The sequence below is a fragment of the Gobio gobio genome (genome assembly GCF_949357685.1).
Source record: "Gobio gobio genome assembly, chromosome: 22".
Classification (NCBI taxonomy): Eukaryota; Metazoa; Chordata; class Actinopteri; order Cypriniformes; family Gobionidae; genus Gobio; species Gobio gobio.
In genome coordinates, this window is record NC_137118.1 from 47,023,718 (window position 1) to 47,038,717 (window position 15,000).

The following is a 15,000-nucleotide window of genomic DNA, read 5'->3' on the forward strand; positions in this document are numbered from 1 at the left end:
GAATTGTGAGGTATAAACTCGGAATTGTGGGATATAAACTCGGAATTGTGGGATATAAACTTGAATTGTGGGATATAAACTCAGAATTGTGGGATATAAACTCGGAATTGTGGGATATAAACTCGGAAAAGTGGGATATAAACTCAGAATTGTGGGATATAAACTCGGAATTGTGAGGTATAAACTTGGAATTGTGGGATATAAACTCGGAATTGTGAGATATAAACTTGAATTGTGGGATATAAACTCGGAATTGTGGGATATAAACTTGAATTGTGGGATATAAACTCAGAATTGTGGGATATAAACTCGGAATTGTGGGATATAAACTCAGAATTGTGGGATATAAACTCAGAATTGTGGGATATAAACTCGGAATTGTGAGGTATAAACTCGGAATTGTGGGATATAAACTTAAATTGTGGGATATAAACTCAGAATTGTGGGATATAAACTCAGAATTGTGGGATATAAACTCGGAATAGTGGGATATAAACTCAGAATTGTGGGATATAAACTCGGAATTGTGAGGTATAAACTCGGAATTGTGGGATATAAACTTGAATTGTGGGATATAAACTCAGAATTGTGGGATATAAACTCAGAATTGTGGGATATAAACTCGGAATTGTGGGATATAAACTCAGAATTGTGGGATATAAACTCGGAATTGTGGGGTATAAACTCGGAATTGTGGGATATAAACTCGGAATTGTGAGGTATAAACTTGAATTGTGGGATATAAACTCGGAATTGTGAGGTATAAACTCGGAATTGTGAGGTATAAACTTGAATTGTGGGATATAAACTCGGAATTGTGAGGTATAAACTTGAATTGTGGGATATAAACTCAGAATTGTGGGATATAAACTCGGAATTGTGGGATATAAACTCGGAATTGTGAGGTATAAACTTGAATTGTGGGATATAAACTCGGAATTGTGAGGTATAAACTTGAATTGTGGGATATAAACTCGGAATTGTGAGGTATAAACTTGAATTGTGGGATATAAACTCAGAATTGTGGGATATAAACTCGGAATTGTGAGGTATAAACTTGAATTGTGGGATATAAACTCGGAATTGTGGGATATAAACTTGAATTGTGGGATATAAACTCAGAATTGTGGGATATAAACTCGGAATTGTGGGATATAAACTCGGAATAGTGGGATATAAACTCAGAATTGTGGGATATAAACTCAGAATTGTGGGATATAAACTCGGAATTGTGAGGTATAAACTCGGAATTGTGGGATATAAACTTGAATTGTGGGATATAAACTCGGAATTGTGAGATATAAACTTGGAATTGTGGGATATAAACTCAGAATTGTGAGGTATAAACTTGGAATTGTGGGATATAAACTTGAATTGTGGGATATAAACTCAGAATTGTGAGGTATAAACTCGGAATTGTGGGATATAAACTCGGAATTGTGGGATATAAACTTGAATTGTGGGATATAAACTCAGAATTGTGGGATATAAACTCGGAATTGTGGGATATAAACTCGGAATAGTGGGATATAAACTCAGAATTGTGGGATATAAACTCGGAATTGTGAGGTATAAACTTGGAATTGTGGGATATAAACTCGGAATTGTGAGATATAAACTTGAATTGTGGGATATAAACTCGGAATTGTGGGATATAAACTTGAATTGTGGGATATAAACTCAGAATTGTGGGATATAAACTCGGAATTGTGGGATATAAACTCAGAATTGTGGGATATAAACTCAGAATTGTGGGATATAAACTCGGAATTGTGAGGTATAAACTCGGAATTGTGGGATATAAACTTAAATTGTGGGATATAAACTCAGAATTGTGGGATATAAACTCAGAATTGTGGGATATAAACTCGGAATAGTGGGATATAAACTCAGAATTGTGGGATATAAACTCGGAATTGTGAGGTATAAACTCGGAATTGTGGGATATAAACTTGAATTGTGGGATATAAACTCAGAATTGTGGGATATAAACTCAGAATTGTGGGATATAAACTCGGAATTGTGGGATATAAACTCAGAATTGTGGGATATAAACTCGGAATTGTGGGGTATAAACTCGGAATTGTGGGATATAAACTCGGAATTGTGAGGTATAAACTTGAATTGTGGGATATAAACTCGGAATTGTGAGGTATAAACTTGAATTGTGGGATATAAACTCAGAATTGTGGGATATAAACTCGGAATTGTGGGATATAAACTCGGAATTGTGAGGTATAAACTTGAATTGTGGGATATAAACTCGGAATTGTGAGGTATAAACTTGAATTGTGGGATATAAACTCGGAATTGTGAGGTATAAACTTGAATTGTGGGATATAAACTCAGAATTGTGGGATATAAACTCGGAATTGTGAGGTATAAACTTGAATTGTGGGATATAAACTCGGAATTGTGGGATATAAACTTGAATTGTGGGATATAAACTCAGAATTGTGGGATATAAACTCGGAATTGTGGGATATAAACTCGGAATAGTGGGATATAAACTCAGAATTGTGGGATATAAACTCAGAATTGTGGGATATAAACTCGGAATTGTGAGGTATAAACTCGGAATTGTGGGATATAAACTTGAATTGTGGGATATAAACTCAGAATTGTGGGATATAAACTCAGAATTGTGGGATATAAACTCGGAATAGTGGGATATAAACTCAGAATTGTGGGATATAAACTCGGAATTGTGAGGTATAAACTCGGAATTGTGGGATATAAACTTGAATTGTGGGATATAAACTCAGAATTGTGGGATATAAACTCAGAATTGTGGGATATAAACTCGGAATTGTGGGATATAAACTCAGAATTATGGGATATAAACTCGGAATTGTGGGGTATAAACTCGGAATTGTGGGATATAAACTCGGAATTGTGAGGTATAAACTTGAATTGTGGGATATAAACTCGGAATTGTGAGGTATAAACTTGAATTGTGGGATATAAACTCAGAATTGTGGGATATAAACTCGGAATTGTGGGATATAAACTCGGAATTGTGAGGTATAAACTTGAATTGTGGGATATAAACTCGGAATTGTGAGGTATAAACTTGAATTGTGGGATATAAACTCGGAATTGTGAGGTATAAACTTGAATTGTGGGATATAAACTCAGAATTGTGGGATATAAACTCGGAATTGTGAGGTATAAACTTGAATTGTGGGATATAAACTCAGAATTGTGGGATATAAACTCAGAATTGCGAGGTATAAACTTGAATTGTGGGATATAAACTCGGAATTGTGATGTATAAACTTGAATTGTGGGATATAAACTCAAAATTGTGGGATATAAATTCCGAATTGTGGGATATAAACTCGGAATTGTGAGATAAAACTCGGAATTGTGGGATATAAACTCGGCATTGTGAGGTATAAAATCGGAATTGTGGGATAAAAACTCGAAATTGTGGGATATAAAGTCAGAATTGTGGGACATAAACTCGGAATTGTGGGATATAAACTCGGAATTGTGGGAAATAAACTCGGAATTGTGGGATATAAACTCGGAATTGTGAGGTATAAACTTGGAATTGTCAGATTAAACTCGGAATTGAGGGATAAATAAACTCGGAATTGTGAGATAAAACTGGAAATTTTACTCAAAAAATCTTACATATTGTGCCTTTCTTTCTTCTGCCAGTGGGGATAAATATGAGTCTTGACTGGTTTGTGAGGAGATTGATGATCGCCTCAGTTACTATATTTTGATGAAAGATTGTGAAGACAAACATTTCTTGTTTCCAGTGAAAGCTGATAAATCGATCAGCGTAAGAGCAGGAATGTTGGCTCTACGCTCTGGGGTTTGTTGCCTCTGCTGTGGTTTCGTTTCACTACTCGAGCGCCTGTAATGTGTGTTTATGGGTCAGGCTGTCATTTTCTCTCCATCACCCACACTGGCCTGTTCCTTATAAAAGCCAGAAGCTTCAAGGGTTAGTTCACCCAAAAATAAAAATTCTGTCATTAATGACTTACCCTCATGTGGTTGGACACCCGTCAGACCTCCGTTCATCTTCAGACACAAATGAAGATATTTTAGTGTAAATCTGATGCTCTGAAAGGCCTCCATTGGCTCAATGCACTTTTCACTCTCAAGACCCTCAAAAGACACTAAAGACTAAAGTTACAAAGTCCATCTCACTACAGCGGCTCTACAATAACTTTATGAAGACGAGAATAGTTTTTGTGCGCAAAAAAACCCTAAATAACGACTTATATAGTGATGACGATTTCAAAACACGGCATCATGAAGCTTCGAAGCGTTATGAATCAGTGAGTCGATTCAGCAGTTCAGAGCGTTATGAATCAGTGAGTCGAATCATGATTCGGATCGCGTGTCAAACCGCCAAACTGCTGAAATTTGGCGATCCAAACTGCTGAATCGACTCACTGATTCATAACGCTCTGAACCACTGAATCGACTCACTGATTCATAACGCTCTGAACCGCTGAATCGACTCACTGATTCATAACGCTCTGAACCGCTGAATCGACTCACTGATTCATAACACTTTGAAGCTTCATGATGCCGTGTTTTGAAATCGTCATCACTATATAAGTCGTTATTTAGGGTTTTTTTGCGCACAAAAACTATTCTCGCCGATTCATAAAGTTATTGTAGAGCCGCTGTAGTGAGATGGACTTTGTAACGACGTCTTTAGTGTCTTTTAAGGGTCTTGAGAGTGTAAAGTTGAGCCAATGGAGGCCTTTCAGAGCATCAGATTTACACTAAAATATCTTCATTTGTGTCTGAAGATGAACGGAGGTCTGACGGTGTCCAACCACATGAGGCTCAGTCATTAATGACAGAATTTTCATTTTTGGGTGAACTAACCCTTTCAAGTCAGCGCCTGGCATGGGAAAACAGCATCACCGCCGAAACCACACGATGACTTGAAGATGTGCCCGAGTGGCTGATGGTGGACACAGATCTCACTGACCTGAGTTGGGCACGATCAGATGCCCTCCGAGAGCGTTGAAGGAGCCGAAGGCCGTGCAGGACGGGTCCCAGGAGCGCACCAGGGTCTGGGTGCGGCGGTTAATGGTGTCTCCGTCCAGAAGGGCGTGCGGGAGCTTGGGCGAGAGCTTGGACGAGATGTCGGATAGATCCTCCTGGGGCGTCACCATCCCGGAGGAGTTGTACACCTTGATCTTCAGGTTGGGCAGCGGATCCAGGAGAGGAGAGTTGGTCATGGGGATTTTGTCGGCCACATCGTGGAGAGCGTAAACCGGACCTCTGTACAAAGCAGCGGCCGACGTCAGGTCAGGAGGAGCTGCGAGCAGATCAGCTGAAGACACATCAAATACAGACATACTTAGAAGTACAATATACAGGGCTGGACATTAAACCGGTTCACACGCTTAAGTAAATCTGTCATTCACTTGTCCGAGTAAAACATTTGCTTGTCCGGATTTTTTTTGTAAATATAATCTATTCTGAAGCAATATTCTCACCAGTGTTTAATCAGCTTTGACATATTTAAATATGCACATGTCATATTTGTACCTTTTTATAAAGGGCATTTTCCATAATCTTATTAAATATAGGATATGCTTCAGCTTTCCTTTTATATTCTTAAATTTGATCTATAAATAAATTAGAATAAGACACTATAGGCTGTTACCAATCGCATTAAATCATTTACACTGAAAAATTACAACTGCATTAAATAATGTTATGAGATTATTTCAAATATTTTTGAATAAATAAGAAATGTTGGAAAGATGAAACTAAAGCACCAGTAGGTGGCGCTGTGACCGTCTGAATGAGTGAATCATTGAGTCGATTCAGTGAAACAGCTGATTCATTCAAGAATTAGGCGGTGGTTCACGAACAGGTCATTGAATCTTTGATTCAACCGATTCATTCAAACGCTGAATCATTCACTAACACACACTGATGCTGTGAGATGTGTTACGGTTCTGCTGTGATATTTGTTTGAACTATTTTCGCGGCTGAAATAGAACAAAAACAGTCCATATTGCTTCTAAAATGTAAGTGACTTAATGTTAATGAATTGTTTCTGGAACTGGCGTATGAAATCAGTGTCATTTTCAGTCGTGATGGTGTTCAGGAAAACACACTCTTGTTAGTGTGATGTTGCTTAACTGTATCATATGTTATAAATATAAAAACTACACAATTATAACCGTGTATGTTAACTGAGTTTCTGTGTGAGAGCGGCGCTCATTTGTTTTCGATTTTCTCCTCGAGAGGCTGCGCGAGAACAGCACAACCTTCAGCTAGTTTTATATTATTATCCACTATCCATCTCCACTTACACTAACTGATGCAGAATCATTATTGCACTTTGGTGATTCCCTAGTTATTTTTTGTTTTGACGTTTTACTCAGGATACTTGTCCGTCGGGCAAGTCAAATAATTCTTCACTTGCCCCTTCAAAAAATCCACTTGTCCCGGACAAGCAGACAAGCGTTAATGTCGAGTCCTGATAGACCCTTTTCACATTTCCGAGTTTCTCAGAGCGGAAGTCGTCATAGTTGGGTTAAATATTATAGCTGTGAATGAGAGAATACATAAAACAAAAATTATGTACCAATTTGCTCACATAGCAAAAGAAAAACGGCACAGTAGTGATTTCACAACTTTCAAAAAGAGGGAAAAAAATAGAGTGAGATTGATAACGGCAGTGAAAAGAGAGAAATATGTTGATTTTTACTCCCATAGACGCTATTACTAAACACCCTCACAGCAGCGGGAACTTGTTTATTGTAATTTGATGCAAAAGTAATAAAATACAAAGTATCAGTGTTATAAATGTACATATATTTAAAAAAAAAAATGAAAATACAAAAAACGTTGCAGGATTTACGATATTGATGACCGTTAACACGCGTCATCACAGTCTGTGAAAAGGGTCTATATTTATTAAAATGACACAATGATGCTTAAGTACATTAAGAATTTTTTTAAATAAATATAATAATGTTAAATATGATTATAAATATTTATATATTTTTACTAGTGCTGTCAAATCGATTAATCGCATCCAAAATAAAAGTTTGTGTTTACATATGTGTGTGCAAACAATTATTATGTAAATAAACACACACACACACACACACACACACACATATATATTTAAGAAATATTCGCATGTATATATATATATGCAAATATTTCTTAAATATATACCTGTGTGTGTATTTATATACATAATAATTGTTTACACACACATATTATGTAAAAATCTCGAGTAATCATTTGACAGCACTAATATATATACACACTAAAACTACTAAAAACATTTTTGTTAATTTAAATAAAGCTGAAATAAAAATATGAAGTTGAAATTAAGCAGTAAAATAAACTGAATATTAAACAAACTACTAATAACGACAAAATGCATAATATTAGTATAATTAAAAAGAAAATACAAATATGAAAATATGCTGATTTGCTACTTAAAAAAACATTTATGATTATTATCAAAATGTTTCATATGTTCGTGGAAACTGATATCTTTGATTCTTTGATGAATATAAACGTAAAAATATAATCTTTTGTAATATTATAAATGTATTTGATGAATATATTAATTTGATTAAAAACTAATCTTACCGACCCCAAACTAGAACAATGGTATACAAATATAAAACAATTGAATCTACTTCAACATATTGATAACAACTATATTATATACTAGGGATGCCACAATTCTCAATATAATATTGAAGCGTTCGGTATGGCATTCATGGTTCAATACGCGCTTGTGAATTGCGTTTTTCTCGGTTTTGCATGTGGAATGTGTTTTTTTTAAAGTAAAGTTTTAAGTTTAAGTAAGGGTTTTTCAATTCTTTTAAGTAAAATAAAGAAAGAGTATTGCAATAAAAATCTTTTTTCTCCTTAACCTCTTGCTGTTCCTGTGGCTTAAGAATAGAATAGCAAAAAACTGATGTGACAAGCCATCAGAACCGAACCGAAAACCGTGGTTAAAAACCGAGGTGTGTGTTGAACCGTGGACTAACTGTAGTGTTGCATCCCTAATATATACAGTTTTACACCACAAGAAACATCGTTTGGTCTGGTTTGCGTCCCCGTGCCGTCATTGGCCTAAACACTTTATGCTAACCTGTTTAGCTTCATTAATGCGTCTGAGGTAAACGAGTCCCTGTTATTTGCGGTGTGATGAAGCTCTTCTCCCTGAAGAGGCTGTATATTCAGGGCATCATTAGTCTTCTCCTCATTACTGTCTTTATCTTTACGACAGCGGGATGGCCACTGCCCCGCCTACCAGAGCGGACGCAGCCAATCCGTCACAGGTACACACATGAATATTCATGAGCGTGGCGAGTGGGCGGGGCCAAGTGCCCTCACTGACACGCCAATTACGCCATTACACTTCTGCCACTGAGACCTGGAGCTCCAGGAGAGGTCACGAAACACACACTTCACACGAGCAGATCGCCGCTAATGAACTGTTAAGATCACGCTCCAGCCAATTAAAGCACTTTACACTGTACAACACGACAGCATACACAATTCTGCCATCATTTACTCACTTTCAGGACATATTCTGATGAACATTTGGGGTGTACACAACATTGACTTTCATTCCAGACATGCAGCAAATGTCTGGAATGAACTCCAAAACACCTTAAATCTACACTCTAAAAAATGCTGGGTTAAAAATAACCCAAGTTGGGTTTAATATGGACTGACCCAGCAATTGGGTTGTTTTAAGCAAACATTTAACCCAACCCCTGGGTTAAAACAACCCAATTGCTGGGTTAGTCCATATTCAACCCATATTGGGTTGTTTTTAACCCAGCATTTTTTAGAGTGTAGTATTCATAAAATGATCTGTTCAAACCTGTAGAAGAAATTAATACTTTTATTAATAAAGGACGCATTAAATTGATCAAAGGTCACGTTTATACACTCTAAAAAAAGCAATTTGGTTGTTTTAACCCAGCATTTGGGTTGTTTTAAGCAAACATTTAACCCAACCACTGGGTTAGAACGACCCATTAACTGGGTTAAAACAACCCAATTGCTGGGTTAGTCCATTTTCAACCCAACTTGGGTTGTTTTTAACCCAGCATTTTTTAGAGTGCAGTATTCATAAAATTATCTGTTAAAACCTGTAGAAGAAATTAATACTTTTATTAATAAAGGACGCATTAAATTGATCAAAGGTCATGCTTATACACTCTAAAAAATGCTGGGTTAAAAACAACCAGAGTTGGGTTGAAAATGGACTAACCCAGCAATTGGGTTGTTTTAACCCAGCATTTGTTTTTTTTAAGCAAACATTTAACGCTGGGTTAAAACGACCCATTCACTGGGTTAAAACCCCTAATTGCTAATTAAACCCCTAATTAAACCCCTAATAACCCCCCCCCCCCCCCCCCCCCTAAACTTCTGCCCAGCCCCCCTAAAAAATTGTGATGAACCTTTATAACATATGAAACTGAGAGAGGCTTCGGCTTCATCCCGTCTTTTAATCAGCGACTCGACGTCAAGTGTGAGATATGTAAGTAGCAAAAACTAAGCATTTCATATTTGACAGCTGCTTCTTTAAGTCAGAAATGTTAAACAAATGACAAAAATATTCAGGCAAATTAATAAACTTTTGTCTAATTTCACCATTTTGAATTGAAATAGGCCTAAGTAATTTCATTTATAATATAATTAACAAACAAGAAATATTAAGAAAGCCGTTTTCTTCAGATAAGGCATAAGATTAATAGTAATGAATGTGTGCATATTGTAAATTAATATAATTCCATTTGTAGCATTCAGTAAATAAAAAAGTTCAGCTTTTTTCAGCCTGTATTGGGCATAAGATTAGTAATGAATGAACGTGTGCATATTGTGAATTAATTGAATAAATTTAGTTACCTAGCTTTCCTGGTAGCCTTCAGAAAAATAACATGTCTGTGAAAATGATTATTAAAACATATAAATATCAGTTAAACTCACTGACGAAAATGGAAAAGCTTTATCAGTCATATCTGCCCACTGACATGGTGTTCAAGCTATTGTTTGGCATTCAGAACATCTTAAAATGCACATATGTAGATCAGGAAAATCAACATTTGGGATCTCTGATTATAAACCTGTATGATTAGGGGATGTTCAATATGGTCATGCAGAATAAGGCATTAATATTTACTTTACAAGTAATAATAAACAGACAATATCCTAATATGCATACTAATAAGCTACTAGTTAATAGTGAGAATTGGACCCTAAACTAAAGTGTTACCATTTTTTTCCCCCCTAAAATGAGAAGCCTAGAATGTCCCCTGTGTTGAACATCAGTGTTGATGATGGTTGCTGTGCTCGTGTTTGGAGATGCTCCTGATTCCAGCTCTTCCTCACTGTTTACACGCCGCTGCCATAACACCTCCGCTCACGTAGCTCCTGATGGCTGATGGGTAATTAACACTGAATGTGCCAGACAGACGAAGCTAATTACAGCGTCATGATAACTCGCAGACTGCCTTCACATCAAGCTGACACGCTTCTAATGGCAGGAAACTCTCCAGCGCCGCATGTCTTTGTGCTCGCAGCTTTGAGTTATGAGCATCTCCTCCGTTCTTTTCACGTCAGCGAGACTCTGACACACATCAATTCGTCACCTGACGCATTCATCAGCTGCAAAATGACCTGCCACTTCCTTTATCATTACACTGACACTGACGCAGAGAGAGAAATGTCACAAGTTCACTGGTGCTCGTGACTGGACTCAGACTGGAGATATTTGCAGGAACTACTGGTCGTGTGTTGGCCAAGAGAGTAGTTTGAGTTCACCAAACTCATATCAGAAATATATAAAACACCAATAAAATATAGTCATGTTGGGTGGACTGAAACCAGCCTGATTTACTGAGAACACGCTAGTAAAAATATCACATAACCACCATCCAATCGGGTCACTTATGACATTTTTCTTGTCATCAAAGCTGCGTTTATGTGATCAAAAATACTGTAAAATAGTGAAATATTACTCTCATGTAAACAAACTGTTATTATTAAAGATAATAAAATGTATCAGACGCTCTATCCGGCTCTGTTGCGCACAAATCAGTGTTAATTTTGACAGCAAATTTTGATTTAGTTTTAGTCATATTTTAGTCTCCTGAATTGTTTTTAGTTTTAGTCGACTAAATATCATAAGATTTTAGTCTAATCTACAGTAGTTTTTCAAAAATGTCATAATTAAGAGATAAAATGTTAAAAATATGACTTTAAATGTCCTCATTATTAGATAAAAAGTCAAGAATATGATTTTAAAAGTCATAATCAAGAGATAACATGTTGAAAATATGATTAAATGTCCTCATTATTAGATAAAAAGTCAAAAATATGATTTTAAAAGTCATAATAGTTAGATAAAAAGTCAAAAATACGACATGCTAAGTAAGATTTTAGTCTAATCTACAGTAGTTTTAGTCTGCTAAAATCTAATGAGTTTAGTTCAATTGTAATACATTAAGCATTTAAGCTTTACATATCCGACTGTCACTCGAACTGACATTTTGTTTTTGACTTTAAAAATACACGAAAGAGCTCAATTCACTTTTTTTAAAACATCTATATAGTTTTTATAACTTTGTATTTCTGTTTTAGTTAGTAGGCCATATCAGGTTAAGCTAAAGCTTCAAATAAGTTTTTTTTTTTCTGTTAACATTTATTTAATTTCAAGTAATGAAGATATTTTTAATGGTTTTAGGGAACTATTATAACCCTGATACTTTATTGAATATGTGTAAAATACTGTTTTTTCCTCCTGACTATGAATTAAATGGGAATTAAATTAAATACAGTTTATTGTGTAAGCAAAAACGAATATATAATGCGTGACTTTTAATGATAAACAAGCTGGAAATACACCAGGACTCTTATTTTGAAATGTCTGCGTCTCTATTGCAGTTGCAGGAGCTCATTCAAGTTCAGATGAGGAGATAAATATGCATTATTAACCGTCTAAAACATATTACTATATAAACATGGTAAAGTAAACACTGTCATTATTCATCAGCATTAGTTCATAATCAATAGCGTGTCATAAATGTGTGTTATTGATTGATTGAGCCGCTCTGGAGCTGGATTGGGGGTGTGTGAGGTGTGTTTTCCAGAGGTTAGATCAGTTCAGATCAAATGTGTTCATCTGTGACACAGGACATCAGTTCTGACCCCATCTCTGCCCTAATCCACCCTCACTAACACTTACATCTCGCTTTTATTTGTTGACCAAAATGACAGTTGATTTTCCTCATAGTTTCTGTCATCCAACACTAGTTTTTATTTAGTTATCGTATCGTTTTCGTCAGTGAAAAAAGGTTGTTGACGAAAATCACTGCATCAAAGCTGCGTTTATGTGATCAAAAATACTGTAAAATAGTGAAATATTATTCTAATGTAATCAATCTGTTCTCTATGTGAATATATAGTAAAGTGTAATTTATATCCTGTGATCAAAGCTGAATTTATCATCATTACTCCAGTCTTCAGTGTCACATGACCCTTCACTAATCACTCTAATATGAGGATCTGAAACATTTATGATTATTATCAGTGTTGGAAACAGTTCATATTTGTGTGGAAACTGATAGAGTTGTTGTTTTCAGGATCCTTTGATGAATAGGAAGTTCTAAAGAACAGCATTTATTTGACATTGAATCTTTCGTAACATTATAAAGGTCTTTTGACATTGAATTGAAGGCACTTTCTGAATAAACGTATTCATTTTCTTGGATGGTAGTGTGCAAATATAAAAGAGTTGGATGACTAGTTCAGCTTCACGCCTAACTGTGACTCATTTAAAGGGTTAGTTCACCCAAAAATGAAAATTCTGTCATTAATTATTTACCCTCATGTTGTTGGACACCCGCCAGACCTCCGTTCATCTTCAGACACAAATGAAGATATTTTAGTGTAAAGCTGATGCTGAGAAAGGCCTCCATTGGCTCAATGCACTTTACACTCTCAAGACCCTTAAAAGACACTAAAGACTAAAGTTACAAAGTCCATCTCACTACAGCGGCTCTACAATAACTTTATGAATCGGCGAGAATAGTTTTTGTGCGCAAAAAACCCCTAAATAACGACTTATATAGTGATGACGATTTCAAAACACGGCATCATGAAGCTTCGAAGTGTTATGAATCAGTGAGTCGATTCAGCGGTTCAGAGCGTTATGAATCAGTGAGTCGATTCAGCGGTTCAGAGCGTTATGAATCAGTGAGTCGATTCAGCGGTTCAGAGCGTTATGAATCAGTGAGTCGATTCAGCGGTTCAGAGCGTTATGAATCAGTGAGTCGATTCAGCGGTTCAGAGCGTTATGAATCAGTGAGTCGATTCAGCAGTTTGGATCACGAAATTTAAGCAGTTTGGCGGTTTGGCACGCGATCCGAATCATGATTCGACTCACTGATTCATAACGCTTCGAAGCTTCATGAGGCCGTGTTTTGAAATCGTCATCACTATAAAACAGGGTTTTTCCTACATTGAAATTTTTTTGGCGGCCGCCAAAACACATTTTTGTCCCGCCAAAGCCTTATTTGATGAGTTATTGTGATTTATGATTGATGTAGTAGGACTGCTGCGCTTGCGTTAACTGAGTGACAGAGAGAACGATCAGAGCTCCTCCTCCGCTCTCTCTGTCTTCAAAATAAGCATTCTTAGCTTTCTAATATTTCACATATTACGTTAATCAAAATCAAAAGGTCGGAAGACCGAATCCATGTTGCACGTGGCGCTATCAGACGATGTTTTCCTTTAATTACCGCTGGGTGTGAATTGCGCTCAAAAAACATTGACTCTTCTCTGACCAGCTGACAAAAACCATACTTTCAATAAACGGGAAACAAATCCTATCCGGTTATGAAGTGTTTTCTTTGTGTTTACATCTTTCGCAATGTTCTAACAGACGGGATTCACACACACCACGTCTGCTAATGTCCGATTCACCACCTAATGACTCCTTTGAACCGAATCATTTCAACGACTGGTTAGAACATCTGATCTGTCCAACACTGAACTCATGAATCAGTTTAATCATTTACTCAGAACACCTTAAATGAGAACACAAGTGTGCTTACCCACTTTAGCAAGAGTGGATAGTAAGAATTAGCTTTAATCATCCACAGTCTTTCAGTTTATTTATGTGGACAATGTGTAGTAAAATAAATAGCCTAAATCATTTAGTTTAGACTGGAGTGAGGTGAACCCAGAACAAAGTTGTTGTTAGCTAGCTGATAATTTTATGAGATTGTATATGGCAGAAAATTAGGCTATTTGTTCATTTTTTTAGTACTACTTTTTAATATTGATATGATTATATACCAAAACAATTATCAGTAAATAGTGTAAAAATGAGGAACAAAAACAAACATCAAGGTATCAAAATAAGATAAGCAAACTTTCTTTGAATTTTTTTAAAATGTATTGTCAGTATTGCGCTTGCAGATCACGTGGGTAGGGAACTTTTTTACTGTGTGTGTGTGTGTGTATGGATGCCCATGTCTGTCAGCAACCACAAAGACCATTTTTGACCCAGGAAAAACCCTGTATAATTTACACTCAATGAAATGAGAAACAGGCCATATTTCCCGTACCTGTCCGAGCCGTCTTGATGTTGACGGGCTGGAATCCTCCATTAAGCGCTGATGAGTCCATGATGTCCGAGTCAAAGTCCCGGTGGTTCTTCCGGTAGACGAACAGCGCCACGATGACGGAAATCACCAAACACATGATGACGGCGATGACGATGCCCACATACAGAGCCACATCATCTGTGCTGGGGGCCGCTGGAGACACACACACACACACACACACACACACAGATCAGTCTCTCACGGCTGATTTATAGCACTGTTATTAAAGCGCTGTTAAATTAGGAGGGAGATTCTATCTGGGGTCCAATATCCTCAGCGATCGCTCCAGATATTAATAACTCAAGACTTCATTACTGTCCCGTGAGCGAGAGGAACCTGACCAAACTTC

General features: G+C 36.6%; 1 protein-coding gene across 1 annotated transcript in view; it reads right to left on the reverse strand.

Annotated features, from left to right (window-relative positions):
* The window catches only part of unc5cb (unc-5 netrin receptor Cb), a 337,306-nt gene that overhangs the window by 50,753 nt on the left and 271,553 nt on the right, over nt 1-15,000 (reverse strand). Inside the window, exons 8-9 of the mRNA XM_079803827.1 lie at nt 14,613-14,804; nt 4,964-5,311 (exon numbers count right to left, since the gene is read on the reverse strand). Of these exons, the coding sequence (XP_079659953.1) occupies nt 4,964-5,311; nt 14,613-14,804 (540 nt within the window). The remainder of the gene's footprint in view (nt 1-4,963; nt 5,312-14,612; nt 14,805-15,000) is intronic.